This window comes from Narcine bancroftii, chromosome 1, assembly GCF_036971445.1.
Source record: "Narcine bancroftii isolate sNarBan1 chromosome 1, sNarBan1.hap1, whole genome shotgun sequence".
NCBI classification, from domain to species: Eukaryota; Metazoa; Chordata; class Chondrichthyes; order Torpediniformes; family Narcinidae; genus Narcine; species Narcine bancroftii.
Genome location: NC_091469.1, coordinates 268820902 through 268833849, shown reverse-complemented (window position 1 = coordinate 268833849; position 12948 = coordinate 268820902). Strand labels below are relative to the sequence as shown.

The 12948-nt window shown below is 39.2% G+C and overlaps 1 protein-coding gene across 10 annotated transcripts in view; it reads left to right on the top strand.

Annotated features, from left to right (window-relative positions):
- Positions 1 to 12199, top strand: part of ush1c (Usher syndrome 1C) — a 171668-nt gene extending 159469 nt beyond the window's left edge. For all 10 annotated transcript variants that reach the window (XM_069898454.1, XM_069898463.1, XM_069898445.1 and 7 more), the window contains 3 exons: positions 4574 to 4683; positions 8723 to 8778; positions 10715 to 12199. In XM_069898454.1, the coding sequence (XP_069754555.1) occupies positions 4574 to 4683; positions 8723 to 8778; positions 10715 to 10727 (179 nt within the window). In that variant the 3' untranslated portion in view covers positions 10728 to 12199. The remainder of the gene's footprint in view (positions 1 to 4573; positions 4684 to 8722; positions 8779 to 10714) is intronic.
- Positions 12200 to 12948: the final 749 nt, after the last annotated feature.

Here is a 12948-nt window from a genome sequence, read left to right as displayed (position 1 = left end):
TGTAAACTCTTACCCACCCACATGTTTATGCAGGGAAGCACAGCTAGTGGAGCCACTACCTTGACACCTTAGTGCTCCAGTGACCCAGATTCAATTCTGACCTCCAGTATTGTCCATGTGGAGTTTTCAATTCTCCCTGTTTCTGCATGAGTTTTCTTGGGATGCTTCAGTTTATTCTTGTCCAGAGTTGGTAAGTTTACTGGTTCATTGACCACTGTGAATTGCCCCTAGAGTATACGTCAGTGGTAGAACCTGTTGGGGAATGTTGGAACAATAAAATGGGATCAGTATAGGATTACCTCAAAAGGATGCTTCGTGGTTTATGGGCCAGTAGCATATTTACATAGAACATTACAGCACTTCAGCCCTCGATGTTGTGCCAGCCAATACAAACCGACTCAACAAACTAAACTTTTACTTCCTTTCCCTACCTCACACCCATAACCTTCTACTTTTCTTTCATCCTTGTGCCTGTTTAAGAGACTATTAAATATCCCCACCACCAACCCTGGCAATGCCTTACATGCACCCACTATTTTTTTTAAAAAAAGCTTACCCCTGACGACTCCTTAAATTTTTCTGCTCTCACCTTGTTCAGGTGTCCTTTGCTACTCTAACCCTGAGGAAAATGGTGTTGGCTGTCTTAATGCAAATGATCTCTATTTATTCACCTCTCATCAGTCTTCGCTCCAAAGAGAAAAGCTCTAGCTCTTGTAATCTACTAGACATATTCTCCATTCTCGGCAATATCCTGGTCAATATCCCCTGCACCCTCTCCATAGCTTCCACATTCTTCCTGTAATGAGGTGACCAGAACTAAACGCAATATTTCAACCAGAGTTTTATGCAACTGCAGTGTTACCACATGACTTTTGAACTCAATCCCCTGATTAATGAAACCCAGCATACCATAAGCCTTCTAAACCACCCTACATTAACCATGTAATCTGACTGCAAGTTTGACCTTACAAAATGCATATGGATTGAACTCCATCTGCACGTTTCTGCCTAACTCTACATCCTGTCTATATCCTGTTGTAACCTACAACACTCTACACTATCCACAATACCTCCAACCTTCATAACATCTCCAAACTTACTGATCCATCCCTCTATTTCTTCATCGAGGACTTTTATAAAAATCACAGAGTAAGGGTCCCAGTACAATTTCTTTGTAATATGACTCTATGGTACAAAAGACCAGGGAATTTAGCTATTTGTTACTTAATCAGACCAAAATGCACAGAAACTTATCCCTTTTAGTATTACTGAATAAGCTCTGTATCCAGTGTTGGCAGATTGTGATGTACCTCTGAAAAACACGCCATTGAAGGAGGTGATTTTGAGAGGTCATTCAACATGCTGCTGTGACAATGTAACACATTACCAGTACCCACTGCAGATGAAACTTTAGTCATTCCTGACATAATTCACGAGGTTGCAGTTCCGGTAAACAGGGCGAATCTTTTTAAACAAAACCTGTTTCTGTATTCTCTGCTCTGTGGTTAAATATAATCCAGTTCTTCTTGATATTGCACTGATAATGAATGCTAAAAAATGATAAAATAATAATTTAGAGCCAGCAAATGATCATTGTCCTTTTGAGGAGCATATCTACTGAACAATACTTTATCAATTATTCATTTGTGCATCTATTATTCAAAGCATTAATTTTGGAAATTAGGGCCTAAGCAAGGTTTGAAATGTTCCTGTGCCTCTTCTCAGATATGAAGTGAATCCTTTGAATGCATGGGCAAAATCATAGTAAAAACTGAAAACTTCAAATGTATTACTTTGGATACTTTTCAAAAGTTTACCTTGTCAGTGTCAGTGAGAATTTAGTGGAAGATGAAAACAATCAAGTCCCCTCTGAGGCAGTAATGTCTAAAACAGGGGTATCAAACTCAAATTCACGGAGGGCCAAAATTAAAAACTTGGACTAAGTCGAGGGCCGAACTAAATATTTATTGAAAATTTTCAACAACATCTGCATGTTTTCTCTTCTTTCAACATATGTAATGTTAAACTTTAGGATATAACTTTAGGAGGATAATGTTACAGGTCAGGAGTAGGTAGCTCAAGTTCACCCTTTGCTTGACCTGAGGGAAGCCTATTTGGTCCCTGTGGAGATGTAGTCAGCATTCACAGGCTGTGTCCATTTTGGCCTGCATCAGGACTCAGCATTTCCTGCTCACTCCTCAGGCTCTATTCACCCTCGACCCACCATCCCTCTACCTGACCAGTCCTTTACCCAACCTCTACTCACCCCTCACTCCACTTGCTCTGCCTCTACCCACCCCATCCTATACACGCCCCTCTACTGCCTCTCCCCTCAACCTGTTCCTCCCTCTACCCGTCTCTCACCCTCTAATCACCCCTCCCCTACTCGCCCTGCCCCTCCCCTTTTACCTCTTCCCTATCCACCCCTCCTTCTACTCATCCCTCCCTCTAACTGCCCTTCGCACCACCATAACTTCCCCTGCCCATTACTCCTCACCTACACCCTCTGCCCACCCCTGCTTACCCACCCACTCAGGCCCAGCGCGCTGCCGATCATCCTTTGCGGACAGCCACCAACTCTCTCTTCACGTGCAGGGCCGAACCAGCCGTCCCTGGGGTCCGCGCGGGTGCAAGCGCTGAAGGCTGTGGCGACCGGCAGAAGTGCGCTCGCGCTGTGGAAGGGCCGTCCGGTACCAGTCGCGCGGGGCTCGCGCTGCCCGGGGGCCGTGCGCAGCCTGCCATGCCCGTCGCGCCGACAGGAAATCACAGGCGCTCGCCCATCCGCCGCGCCGCTCGACAGGTGGGAGAAGTGACTGGTTGTGCGGGGAGCCTTCCAACTGGCTTGCCAGCTGATGACATCGACAGACTTCTCGTGTTACAATTTCTCATGTTACAATGGGGAAGGATGTGCAATGAAGGAGGAGGATGGTGGGGGTGACATTACCAAAAAACAGCATCGGCTCTCGCTGCAGGGCGGGCCACCTCTAATACATTTTTTAAATGATCTTGCGGGCCAAATATAATTATATCGCGGGCCAAATTTGGCCCGCAGGCCAGAGTTTGACATGTGTGGTCTAAAACATCAGAGTTATTTTAACTTTTGGGCCAAGGGCCACCAGATTCAGGAACAGCTGCTACCCATCCACTATCAGGCTCCTCAATGACCAATCCCATCAGAGATTCATTTAAGGATTCTTAGTTGTGCACTTTACTGATTTTCTTTTTGTTCTCTCTGTATTGCACAGTCAGTTTGTTTGGATTCGTTATCTGTTTACAGTTCTTTGTTTTACGCTGTGTACAATTCTTTTTTTTTGTACAGGTACACGATCCTTTATCCGGAACCCTTGGGGGACAGTGTGTTCCAAATTCCGGATTTTTCTGGATTTCGGAAAGCCCACCCAAATTGTGCTACCCTATACACCCCCACCCCCTTCCAGTCACCCGGACATCTCCCCCCCCCCCCAAGCGCCGGGCACTTCTCTCCCCGCTAACTGGATTTTGGAGCTTTCCGGATGTTAGAATTCCGGATAAAGGATTGCATACCTGTACTACCAATTAGTGGTAATTCTGCCCTGCCCGCAGGAAAAAAGGAATCTTAGGGTTGTATGTGATGTCATGTATGTATTCTGACAATAAATCTGACATCTGAGGACCAACAGTGTGATTGCTGTCCAGCCATTTATTTCAGCAGCCAACGAAGGCTGAGGCCTCATTTAAATGGAACAGCGAGCTAGTTCCATCAGTGCGCCACTCAGCTGATTTAGAGGGGTGCAATATCAGGAGACCTGGAGGCTACCGGTCGTGGTCTACCACAAAAATAACTTGCAACTTGACTTCCTGATTACATCTGAGGAGCAATCCTAGGAGAGCACATCTAGTCTGATCACTTCAGAACAAAAAGGGTATTCAAAATCTAACGTGCTTCAATGCAACATTGATTTGTGTAGTTAAGGCAACTGCTGCAATCTGAATCAAGAGCTGAACAGATTTATTTTCCAGTAAGTACATTGATCAGAATTTGGAATTAATGGCAGAAAGCAAGTGAAGATGTGTGGGTAATGAGGAAGTGGAATGGCTTTGATGGTGAAAAGGAAGGGGGGTGGGGGGGAGATTATTCTGAAGTGGACGAGAGAAAGTAAGTCAAAATAGTTTCGAGTGGAACTATTGGTATTTCCTGCATTGCTTTATCGCTAATGTTTTATTTATTTTTCAACGTGCTGCATTTCAGCTCCTAAGTAACGTTCCATAAATCCAATCCAGGATGTGAACATTGCTTACAAAGAAAGGGCTTCTATCTCTCCTGGTCGAAATTAAGAAAAGACTCGTAGTTGACTTGGCAATTCTTCTTCTCCTCTCAGTTGTCATAAAATTCTTAATCTTCACAGTGCTAGTTATTCTCCCAAAAGTTTTCTTTCTTGCTTGGACTATTTATGTTTGTTGAACCCAATATTAGAGTTTTCTATCACCATACAAGCCTCAATTAAAACAGCGATATTTATCAGTAGACATAGATCTTGGGTTATAATGCTTTAAGCTCATGAAAACAGCAATTTTGATCATTTGTCTTTTACAGGTGGAATAGTGAGGGGAGATCAAATAATGGCTGTCAATGGGAAGATCCTCATTGATGCCACTTTGCCTGAAGCTCAGACAACATTATCAAAGTCTTGGAATAGTGGTGGTGTAAGTACTTTTTATCCATTATGTTGATTTGTTAATTATCCAACCAGAAAAAAGAAATTCGTAATATTTTCAGCAAGGACGTAAAATGGATTAAACCTAAAACTCTGGCATTAAATTTTTTCTGGTAATTTTTATGTTGACAGTGATTAATTTAGGTTTACTTTTCCTACCACCCATCTCAAGCCCTCTGCCTCTGTCCTGTCAAGAAAAAAAACTTAATTTACCAGGGTGTTCTGAAGCACTCCACCTGCTTTTTGAAGTGCAATTTCTAGTTGAATGTCAGAAAAGTTAATTTACCAACGTCCAACCCTATCAGAGATTTTACAAAAATAGGAAAGAATCAAACCGCATTGTACAGTGGATGGTATAATTTCTATATTTTCCCTATTTCTCCTCTTCCTTCGCTGGACATCGATAAACTAGCCATTCGCTATTTCTCATTCTATTTGAATGCCTTTTAAAATTCTCTTCCTTCATTAGCCTTTCTTATTCACAAATATAGCCTAATTCCATTTCCAGGTTATTTTATATAATGCTCAACTTCCATGATGTTCCAAACTCCCATCACGCTGAAATCTGTTGACTGGTATTGGCTTTTACTCATAGACATACCTTAAAATCAACTCTTCAGGGCAAGTCAGTGTCAGCTTTCTGTTATTATACTGACTCCAATTCCTCTAAGAAACACCTTGGCACATTTTTCTATTCACATTTTTCTATTCTAAGTTGCTAAAGGCATGCAGACCGTAATTGATCTGAACTTTGCATTAAGATTAATGGTGAGGTCATCAATACCGATAATTAAGGAATACATCCAGAGTCCACAAGGGGGCAGTTAAAGAAAGCAAAAAAGTTCCTGTTCCATTGGCTGATTGACAAGTTTCACAGAAATCCAACATTTCAAGACATGAAATGGGAGATGTGAAATTTACCTCACATAAGAAAAAAATGCTGGAAATAAATTGGATTTTGTCTTTTCGAGTTTAAAAGACTTCGTAACTTTCAATCATAAGAACTAGAAAATAGTTTTTCAGGCACTGAAAATGTGGGGTTTTTTTTAAGCGTGGATTTACATTTCATATAAAATTTCAAGTACTTTATTTTCATCAGCTACTTTATATATCTATTATCTCCATTAAACCCCTCATTGCCACCTTTTTACTTCACTTTCTGTGCACATTTACTAAATCTGAATGAAAATTATTTCAGTAAAGATCTGTTTATTTTTGAGATGTAGGTTCTTTCGTGTCCCATTCATAATGGTCCCAGATTCACTGTGGAGGATGCTGTAGAGTTGCTACTTAAAAGCCCACCAATCACTTATAACAGCTGTAAATGTTATTTTGCCACAAACTATAAAATCCAGACTGATGAGTTGGTTACAGAGCAACATTTAGTTCTTAGCATTGCTTAATAATGAATTGAAAAAGGAAATTTGTACCATGTAGCATATTTGTAACTTTTTTTCATACTATATATTGTCTGTGCTCTTTCTTGTTATCAGACATTTTTCTCTTTTGTCAATCTGATGACTTTAATTGCTTCCATCTCATTTATTGTGCCTCCCCCACTCGCTCCTTAACGTTCTGTATATTCCCATTAATTATGTACAGTACCGCCAATGGTGTATTGGATATCCATCTCTTTTTAAGGTTAATAGTGTTTATAGAGTGATTACAGACAATGAACACCATGGTAATATCCAAATTCATGTTTACCCACATTGTTGATGGAAAACTGTATTGGTCTTAGGGTAATTTTATCATAATTTTCCTTGTGACTGCAAATAAAATATTGATTTCTCTTTTATTTACATATTAACTGAAATATAGCACAACAGAGAAAATAAAGTAACAAATGGTGAAGGGATTAAATGTTTTCTGAGTAATGAAATGTTTTATTGAATTCCAGCTTCCAAGCCCTTCATGGTTATTAAGTAATTTCCAGATGAAAAGGTGCATGGAGAAAGTGATGGCTTATTACATGTAGTTTTTTTTTAAAGAAAGCTTTCATTTTTATAGTGTAACCAATCTTCCAAAAGCACCACAAAATAAGAGAAACTATACTCATTTAAAGAAGGAAATTTTTGGTGGAATAACCAAATGTTTGGTTAAAGAGCTGATTCCGAAGTCTGATTCTATTGGAAAGGCACAGAGTTAGAAGATAAATAGTGCAGAGATTCATGCCTAGCCAGATGGAGCTAACAGTGCTAATTAAAGGGAAGGAAACTGAGGAAAATTAAAACTAGAGAAACTTAACAAAATAAGGATGGTTGATGTCATATAGGATTTTTTTTTAATTAAAAAGGATTATGGTAATTTTACGTGAGTTGGGAATATCAGTAGCAAATATAAATATTTTAAGCATTTAAAATAATATTGCACTTGTTTCTGTATTAAATCTTTTAAAATCAGTATTTTCTTTTTGTCTTATCAATTCTGAGTTTGCAGAGCAATGAATATTAAAATTTAAAATATGAAGACTATACCCAGTTGAGGAAAGGCAAGAAAAAGAAAAATATTTCTCTTTCCAGAGCCTATGAACAATATTTTTTTGAATATTTTATTTTAAGAATTTTAATCAACATGCAGTCAAAACGAAGAATAATCAAAAAGTAAAACATCAATATTAATTATATTAACAAATTAATACAAATACAGATCTGCACGTTGATATTAAAGAAAGTGAGAAAAAGAGTCAACATGTGATTCAATTATTGTAAAGAAAGAAAATTTACAATACCACTACAAAAATGCAAATTCAATGTCCTTGTGGAACCAAAGGGAGAAAAAAAATAATAGAGAGAAAGAAGAACAGAATAAGAGGAACCCTCCCCCACCCACCCCACAGAAACAAGAAGAAAGAAGAAAAGAAAAAGAGAAAGCAAGAATAAGAAAAAGAAAAGATCGGCTTCACCTCGGATAAACCCCATTCCCATCAAGGGACAAATAACCTGACTTATCTAGGTTCTTTGGTGCTGCAAGCACCGTATGGAAGAGACAGGAGGGGGGAATCGTTAAAGATTTTTCCCTGATGTACCTTGGGTATGAATTCCACATTCTTGAAAATACATTGTACCTGTGTCTGAGGTTATAGGTGATATTTTCCAGGGGAACACAATTCTGCATTTCTATCTTCCAGTGGGCTAAACCTAGTTGGGAATCAAATTTCCAAGTAAATGCTAAGCATTTCCTGGCCACTGCAAAAATGAGCTTAAGAAATTTTAATTGATCTTTTGACAGCCTCATTTTAGGTCTTGCATCTTCTAAACTAATTTTTTTCCATTGTTGTCTTAACTCTCACCTCAATGTTGATTCCCACCCCTGTGAGAATCAAGTTTCAGTCCTGCTTCTGAGGAAAAATGTAAGATGTAACTTTTATCACCCCTCTCAACAGCTAAAGGTTAAGGATGTCACTGACCCCAAATGGGCTCCATTCTTTATGTGACTGTTTCATATGTTCTTAAGTGAGAATTAAAAAGTGACATTTTCATAGTATCTGAAAGATGATGGGTAATTCCATTGGAATGTTCAAGCATAAATTAAGGCTGATCAATCTTACTTTTCCATTTATCTCTTTTTTTTGGAAATGTTAACCATGGGAAAAGTTGGGTTTAGAATAAGCAGGATGATAAAAGCAATGAATTGAACTGAATTATCAAGTGCTCTTTTGGGATGCTTTGAATCTGCTGTCTTACTGAAGCCACTCATGTTTATTTGCATATACCTCAACTTGAAAAGATGTTAATTTTTTAAATAAAGGCAGGGACCGTCACATCTGCCAAGATATTCAACCAATCGATTCCATCATCTTTTTTGTTGACCATGAATATTAAGACAAAGCCCTTTCCTGAATTTTTAGAGATTGGAGGTTGATCCCATCACATTCTAACCAAGACCAGTGAACTTGGAGCAAACATAGATCTTTCTATTTTCTGTATGCCTCCTTTTGCCAAATAGAGCCAAATTAAAAGTTGAAATGAACTTGGAACTTAGCATTTCTAGCTATAAAACTACGGTCATATATATTTCTGTTACAGGACTGGATAGACTTGGTTATAGCTGTGTCCCCACCAAAGGAATATGAAGATGAAGTGTAAGTTTGTATCCAAGGTTTGGGGAGCTTTTATATTTATTCTAGTGAAATCATCCACTCAGACATTTCTGAAAATTTTACACAGAAATTATTCACATTTAAAATTATTTCTCTCCTTTTAAAATCACTCCAACTGCCAGCGATCGGGACTGGGGTTTGAATCCTGCTCTATCTGTAAGGAGTTTGTGCATTCTCCCTGTGTCCGCATAGATTTTCCCCGGGGGCTCCAGTTTCCTCCCACTGTTCAAAATGTACCCAGGGATCTATATTAATTGGGTGTAAATAGGGTGGCACAGACTCATGGGCCAAAATGGGCTGTTACCGTGCCTACTTTTTTTTAAAAATCCATTTTCAAGTTTAAAGAACAACAAATAACTTGTTCCCATGTCTTTGAAGGCATTTCACAGTCGATATTTTATTCTTAAAACAATTTGTTGACTGATTTGTTTATACTTCTGCTTGACATCAATGCAAGGGAAATGTTTTTCTTGGTTGAAAGTGCTTGATGCTGCATTACAGTCCTGTATGGAATATACAGATGTTAATGGGTCAGATTATTCAGAGGCGAATGGAATCAGTCCCTTATACACATGAAGAACTATGGACAAGTTTCTGTCCATTCCATCCTTCTGACTAATTGATCCCTTGGAACATTGTACTTTATTTTGATGGCCTTCCTATGTTAACACAATTACAAAACTTCATCCACCCAGGATGATGTTGAAAGTTAGAGGTGACTTGTGGATGTGTCCGATGTGTTGTGCGATTTACAGGCTTCAATACATGATTGTCTATCTAGTGGCTGGATCCCACAGGCTTATTTCTCCCCCCCCCCACCACTTACCACCACTCCTTATCCTACCCTATCACCTCACACCTCTCCCTACTCAACCTCCATCTCCCCCTTTGAGCACCCCTTCTTCTCATCCCTCAACACTCAGACCCTCTCATCTCCACCGATCCCCCTACCTTTCACCTCCAACCTCCCCCACCTTTCACCTCCTGCTTCTGAATGCCCCTACCTATCACCACCACACTGTGACTTCCCCAACCCTCCATCTCCCCCTGACATCCCCAACTCTTTCCCCACCCAAGCTACCCAACCTCCTTCCCCTAATGCCGACCACCACACTGACCAACTCTTACCCTTGCTTGTCTTTGCCATCCACTCTGACCTTTCCCTCTCAGAGACGGTACCTCAGTAGAGGCTTCAGCTTTGTTCACCTTCACCCACACCTGGACCCTCACCTCCTCCTTCACCACCATTCAGAGCCCCAAACAGTCCTTCCAAGTAAAGCAACACTTGCGAATTTCCCAGGAGTTATCTACTGCATCCAATGCTCCTGTTGTAGCCTCCTTTGCATTGGAGAGACTGGAGACAGACTGGCAGATCCCTGGGCTGAGCACCTTCATTCTGTTTACATCAATAACAGGGATCTCCCAATGGCCAACCATTCCATTTCTGCACCCCACTTCTGTCCATGGCCTCATGTACTGTCAAACAATAGGCCACCTGTAAATTGGAGGAACAACACCTAATTTTCTATCTGGGCACTCTCCAACTGGATAGCATTAACATTGACTTCTCCAGTTTCTGATAGCCCACTCCCTGTTATCCTTCTCTTCCCCATCCCTCTATCTTCTTTCCTCCAGCTCTCCAGCCCATTCCCTTTCCTTTCACAGTGCCTTCCTGTGTTTGCTGGTGTGCCCTCCTTCCTTTATCCACCAATTATCTCCTGCCTGAGGGATTGTGCTCCTCCCCTCTACCATTTTGTTCGGGCCCCTGGCTACATTTTGCTCATACGTTGATGAAGGGCTCAAGTTTGAAACATTGGTTATGTATCTTTGTTATATAAAATAGTGTTTGACCTGCTGAGTTTCTCCAGCATTGTGTTTTTACTTTATTTAATTGAATGTTCTTTTTTTCTCTCTATAGAACATTCTTCTGATTAAGAAGAGACAGTAATATCAGAGGGAATATTTCTCCCAGAATCAAATCATTCTCATAAAGTCCACTATTTTAATGTTCAAAAATTGAATGAATTAATCTATATTTGAAATAACTGCAAGTGAAGTAAACATCAATGCAAGTCGTGGGGAAAAAAAAAGTAGAATACTATATATTGTTGTATTGTTATGGACTTAAGCGTGCCTGTGTCATGTTATTTTTGTTAGAGTTCACAGAAGTCCGTTTAAACAGGAAGGCTAAATGTTTCAAATTACTTTTGCCGTGTTCTTCGATAGGATTTCTATTATCACGGACAAAAGAGCTCAAATCAGAATTCTATTAATATTGATGACCAGACATGTGGTGAATCTCACAAACCTGTTGGAATTAAGCTGCTCCCGATGTGTACTTCTTCGATGAAGGTGAACTTGCGTGACTAATTGGTTAAGCTGCTGTAAAATTGAGTAAAAGAATACAAGATTATCTGGTTTTGTCTTGTCCTCAAAGTTATGCACCAGGCAAGAAAAACACAGTTGAGAACGAGTCGTGAAAGCCATTTCCGAGCCAAAATAATAAAGCTGCAGTCGTATTGAAGAACTAAGGTCCAGTAAGTTGAGAGTCTTTAGCATTGTTTTGCAAATGGACAATTACAATGCCTAAAAGATATTGTTAAAGATGGATTTAACAATTTTCAAAAAAATTGTCCTTTCAGCATGGCATCTCAGTGCATCATATTGGCATTTGAGGATTAAAGTATGGAGATTAATTTTGTGGGATATGCACTCTGTAAATGGTGTGACTGCACAGTGGGGTGGAACATTAGCAATGTGGACTGCAGGATTTATTATTTATAGTCATTATTGCTTGCAAAATGTGTTGAATAATTTATTTTAATGTATTCTGAAATAATTACACCATTCTGATCATTAATAGAATGATTCTTTGTCCAATGTGTGATCTAAAATATTAAATTGTAGGAGGATAGATTGTAATATATGTAATTATAGATAAATCTTTGGTAAATTAATTTACATTATTAAATAGATGTATTATTAAGTACACTTAACTAAAGTTTATAATAAATGTGGATTTAGCAAACCTCTTCAGCATACATAGCAAATACATTTAGCATTGTTACTTATATTTGTGATTCAATTTATTGATGTTAAAGCTGTAATTTGACCAAATGTTTGGTGGGAATCCTTTAAGTAAGATTTGTCTGCTTGTTTTAGAATCTATAGTTTGTCATGTGGGACCCACGTAAGGAATTTAAATACCAAGCTTCATATTCCAAAACTCTTTTATCATATAGCAGATTTATTTTACTGACCATCTTTGCTGTGCATGCTCAGATGGGTACCTCGAATCTGTTTTGAAAATGAGCAAATGTTAATGATATTGGTGCAATTTAGGTTTATTAAGTCAATAAAATGTTTCTGAGATTTTAGAATATTAAAGTAAGATCCACATCTTCTGACAGTGTTATTGCTTTATAATCTTAGTAGAGCTCTTAAAATCAGTAATTCTTGTGAAGATCATCTTCTCCACTTTTTTTGTGAGAATCTATTTCTTCGCAAAGCGCAGTAGCACAAAATCCAATAGCGCGACATTCCTCAATGTGTTGAACGTGTTTTATGCTCGCTTCGAACAAGGACCCAGCAGGGAGGCGATATCCACATCATCTACTACAAGCAACAGCGCAGCCACGGTCACTGCTGCTGAAACAAGTGAACCAGTGGAAAGCAACTGTCCCAGATGGAACATAACCTGAAAACCTACAGAGATCAACTGATGGATGTATTCATAGATGTCTTTAATCTCTCCTTTACAACAATCCCTAGAAAACCTGGATGCTAAGTTCCCGGGTTAGACTACTGTTCATAGAGAATAGTTCTGCCTTCAATCCCATTGTTTCCAGCAAAGTCTTTTCCAAACTTCAGGATCAAGGTCTCAATGCCCCCTTGCCCCTACAACTGGATCGTTGACTTCCTGTGTGACAGACCACTATCGTTGAAGATGGGTATCAACACCTGCATTACCACATTCAACATCCTGAAGGATGTGTAGTCAGTCTCCTCCTATTACTCCCTCTACATCCACAACTATACATCTAAATATTGTTCCAATTCAATCTTCAAATTGGCTGACAACACCGTAGTTGTACAGGAATCAAATAACATTGAGATAGAGAAAATAGATTTGTATTTTCTGAAGTGGTGCTA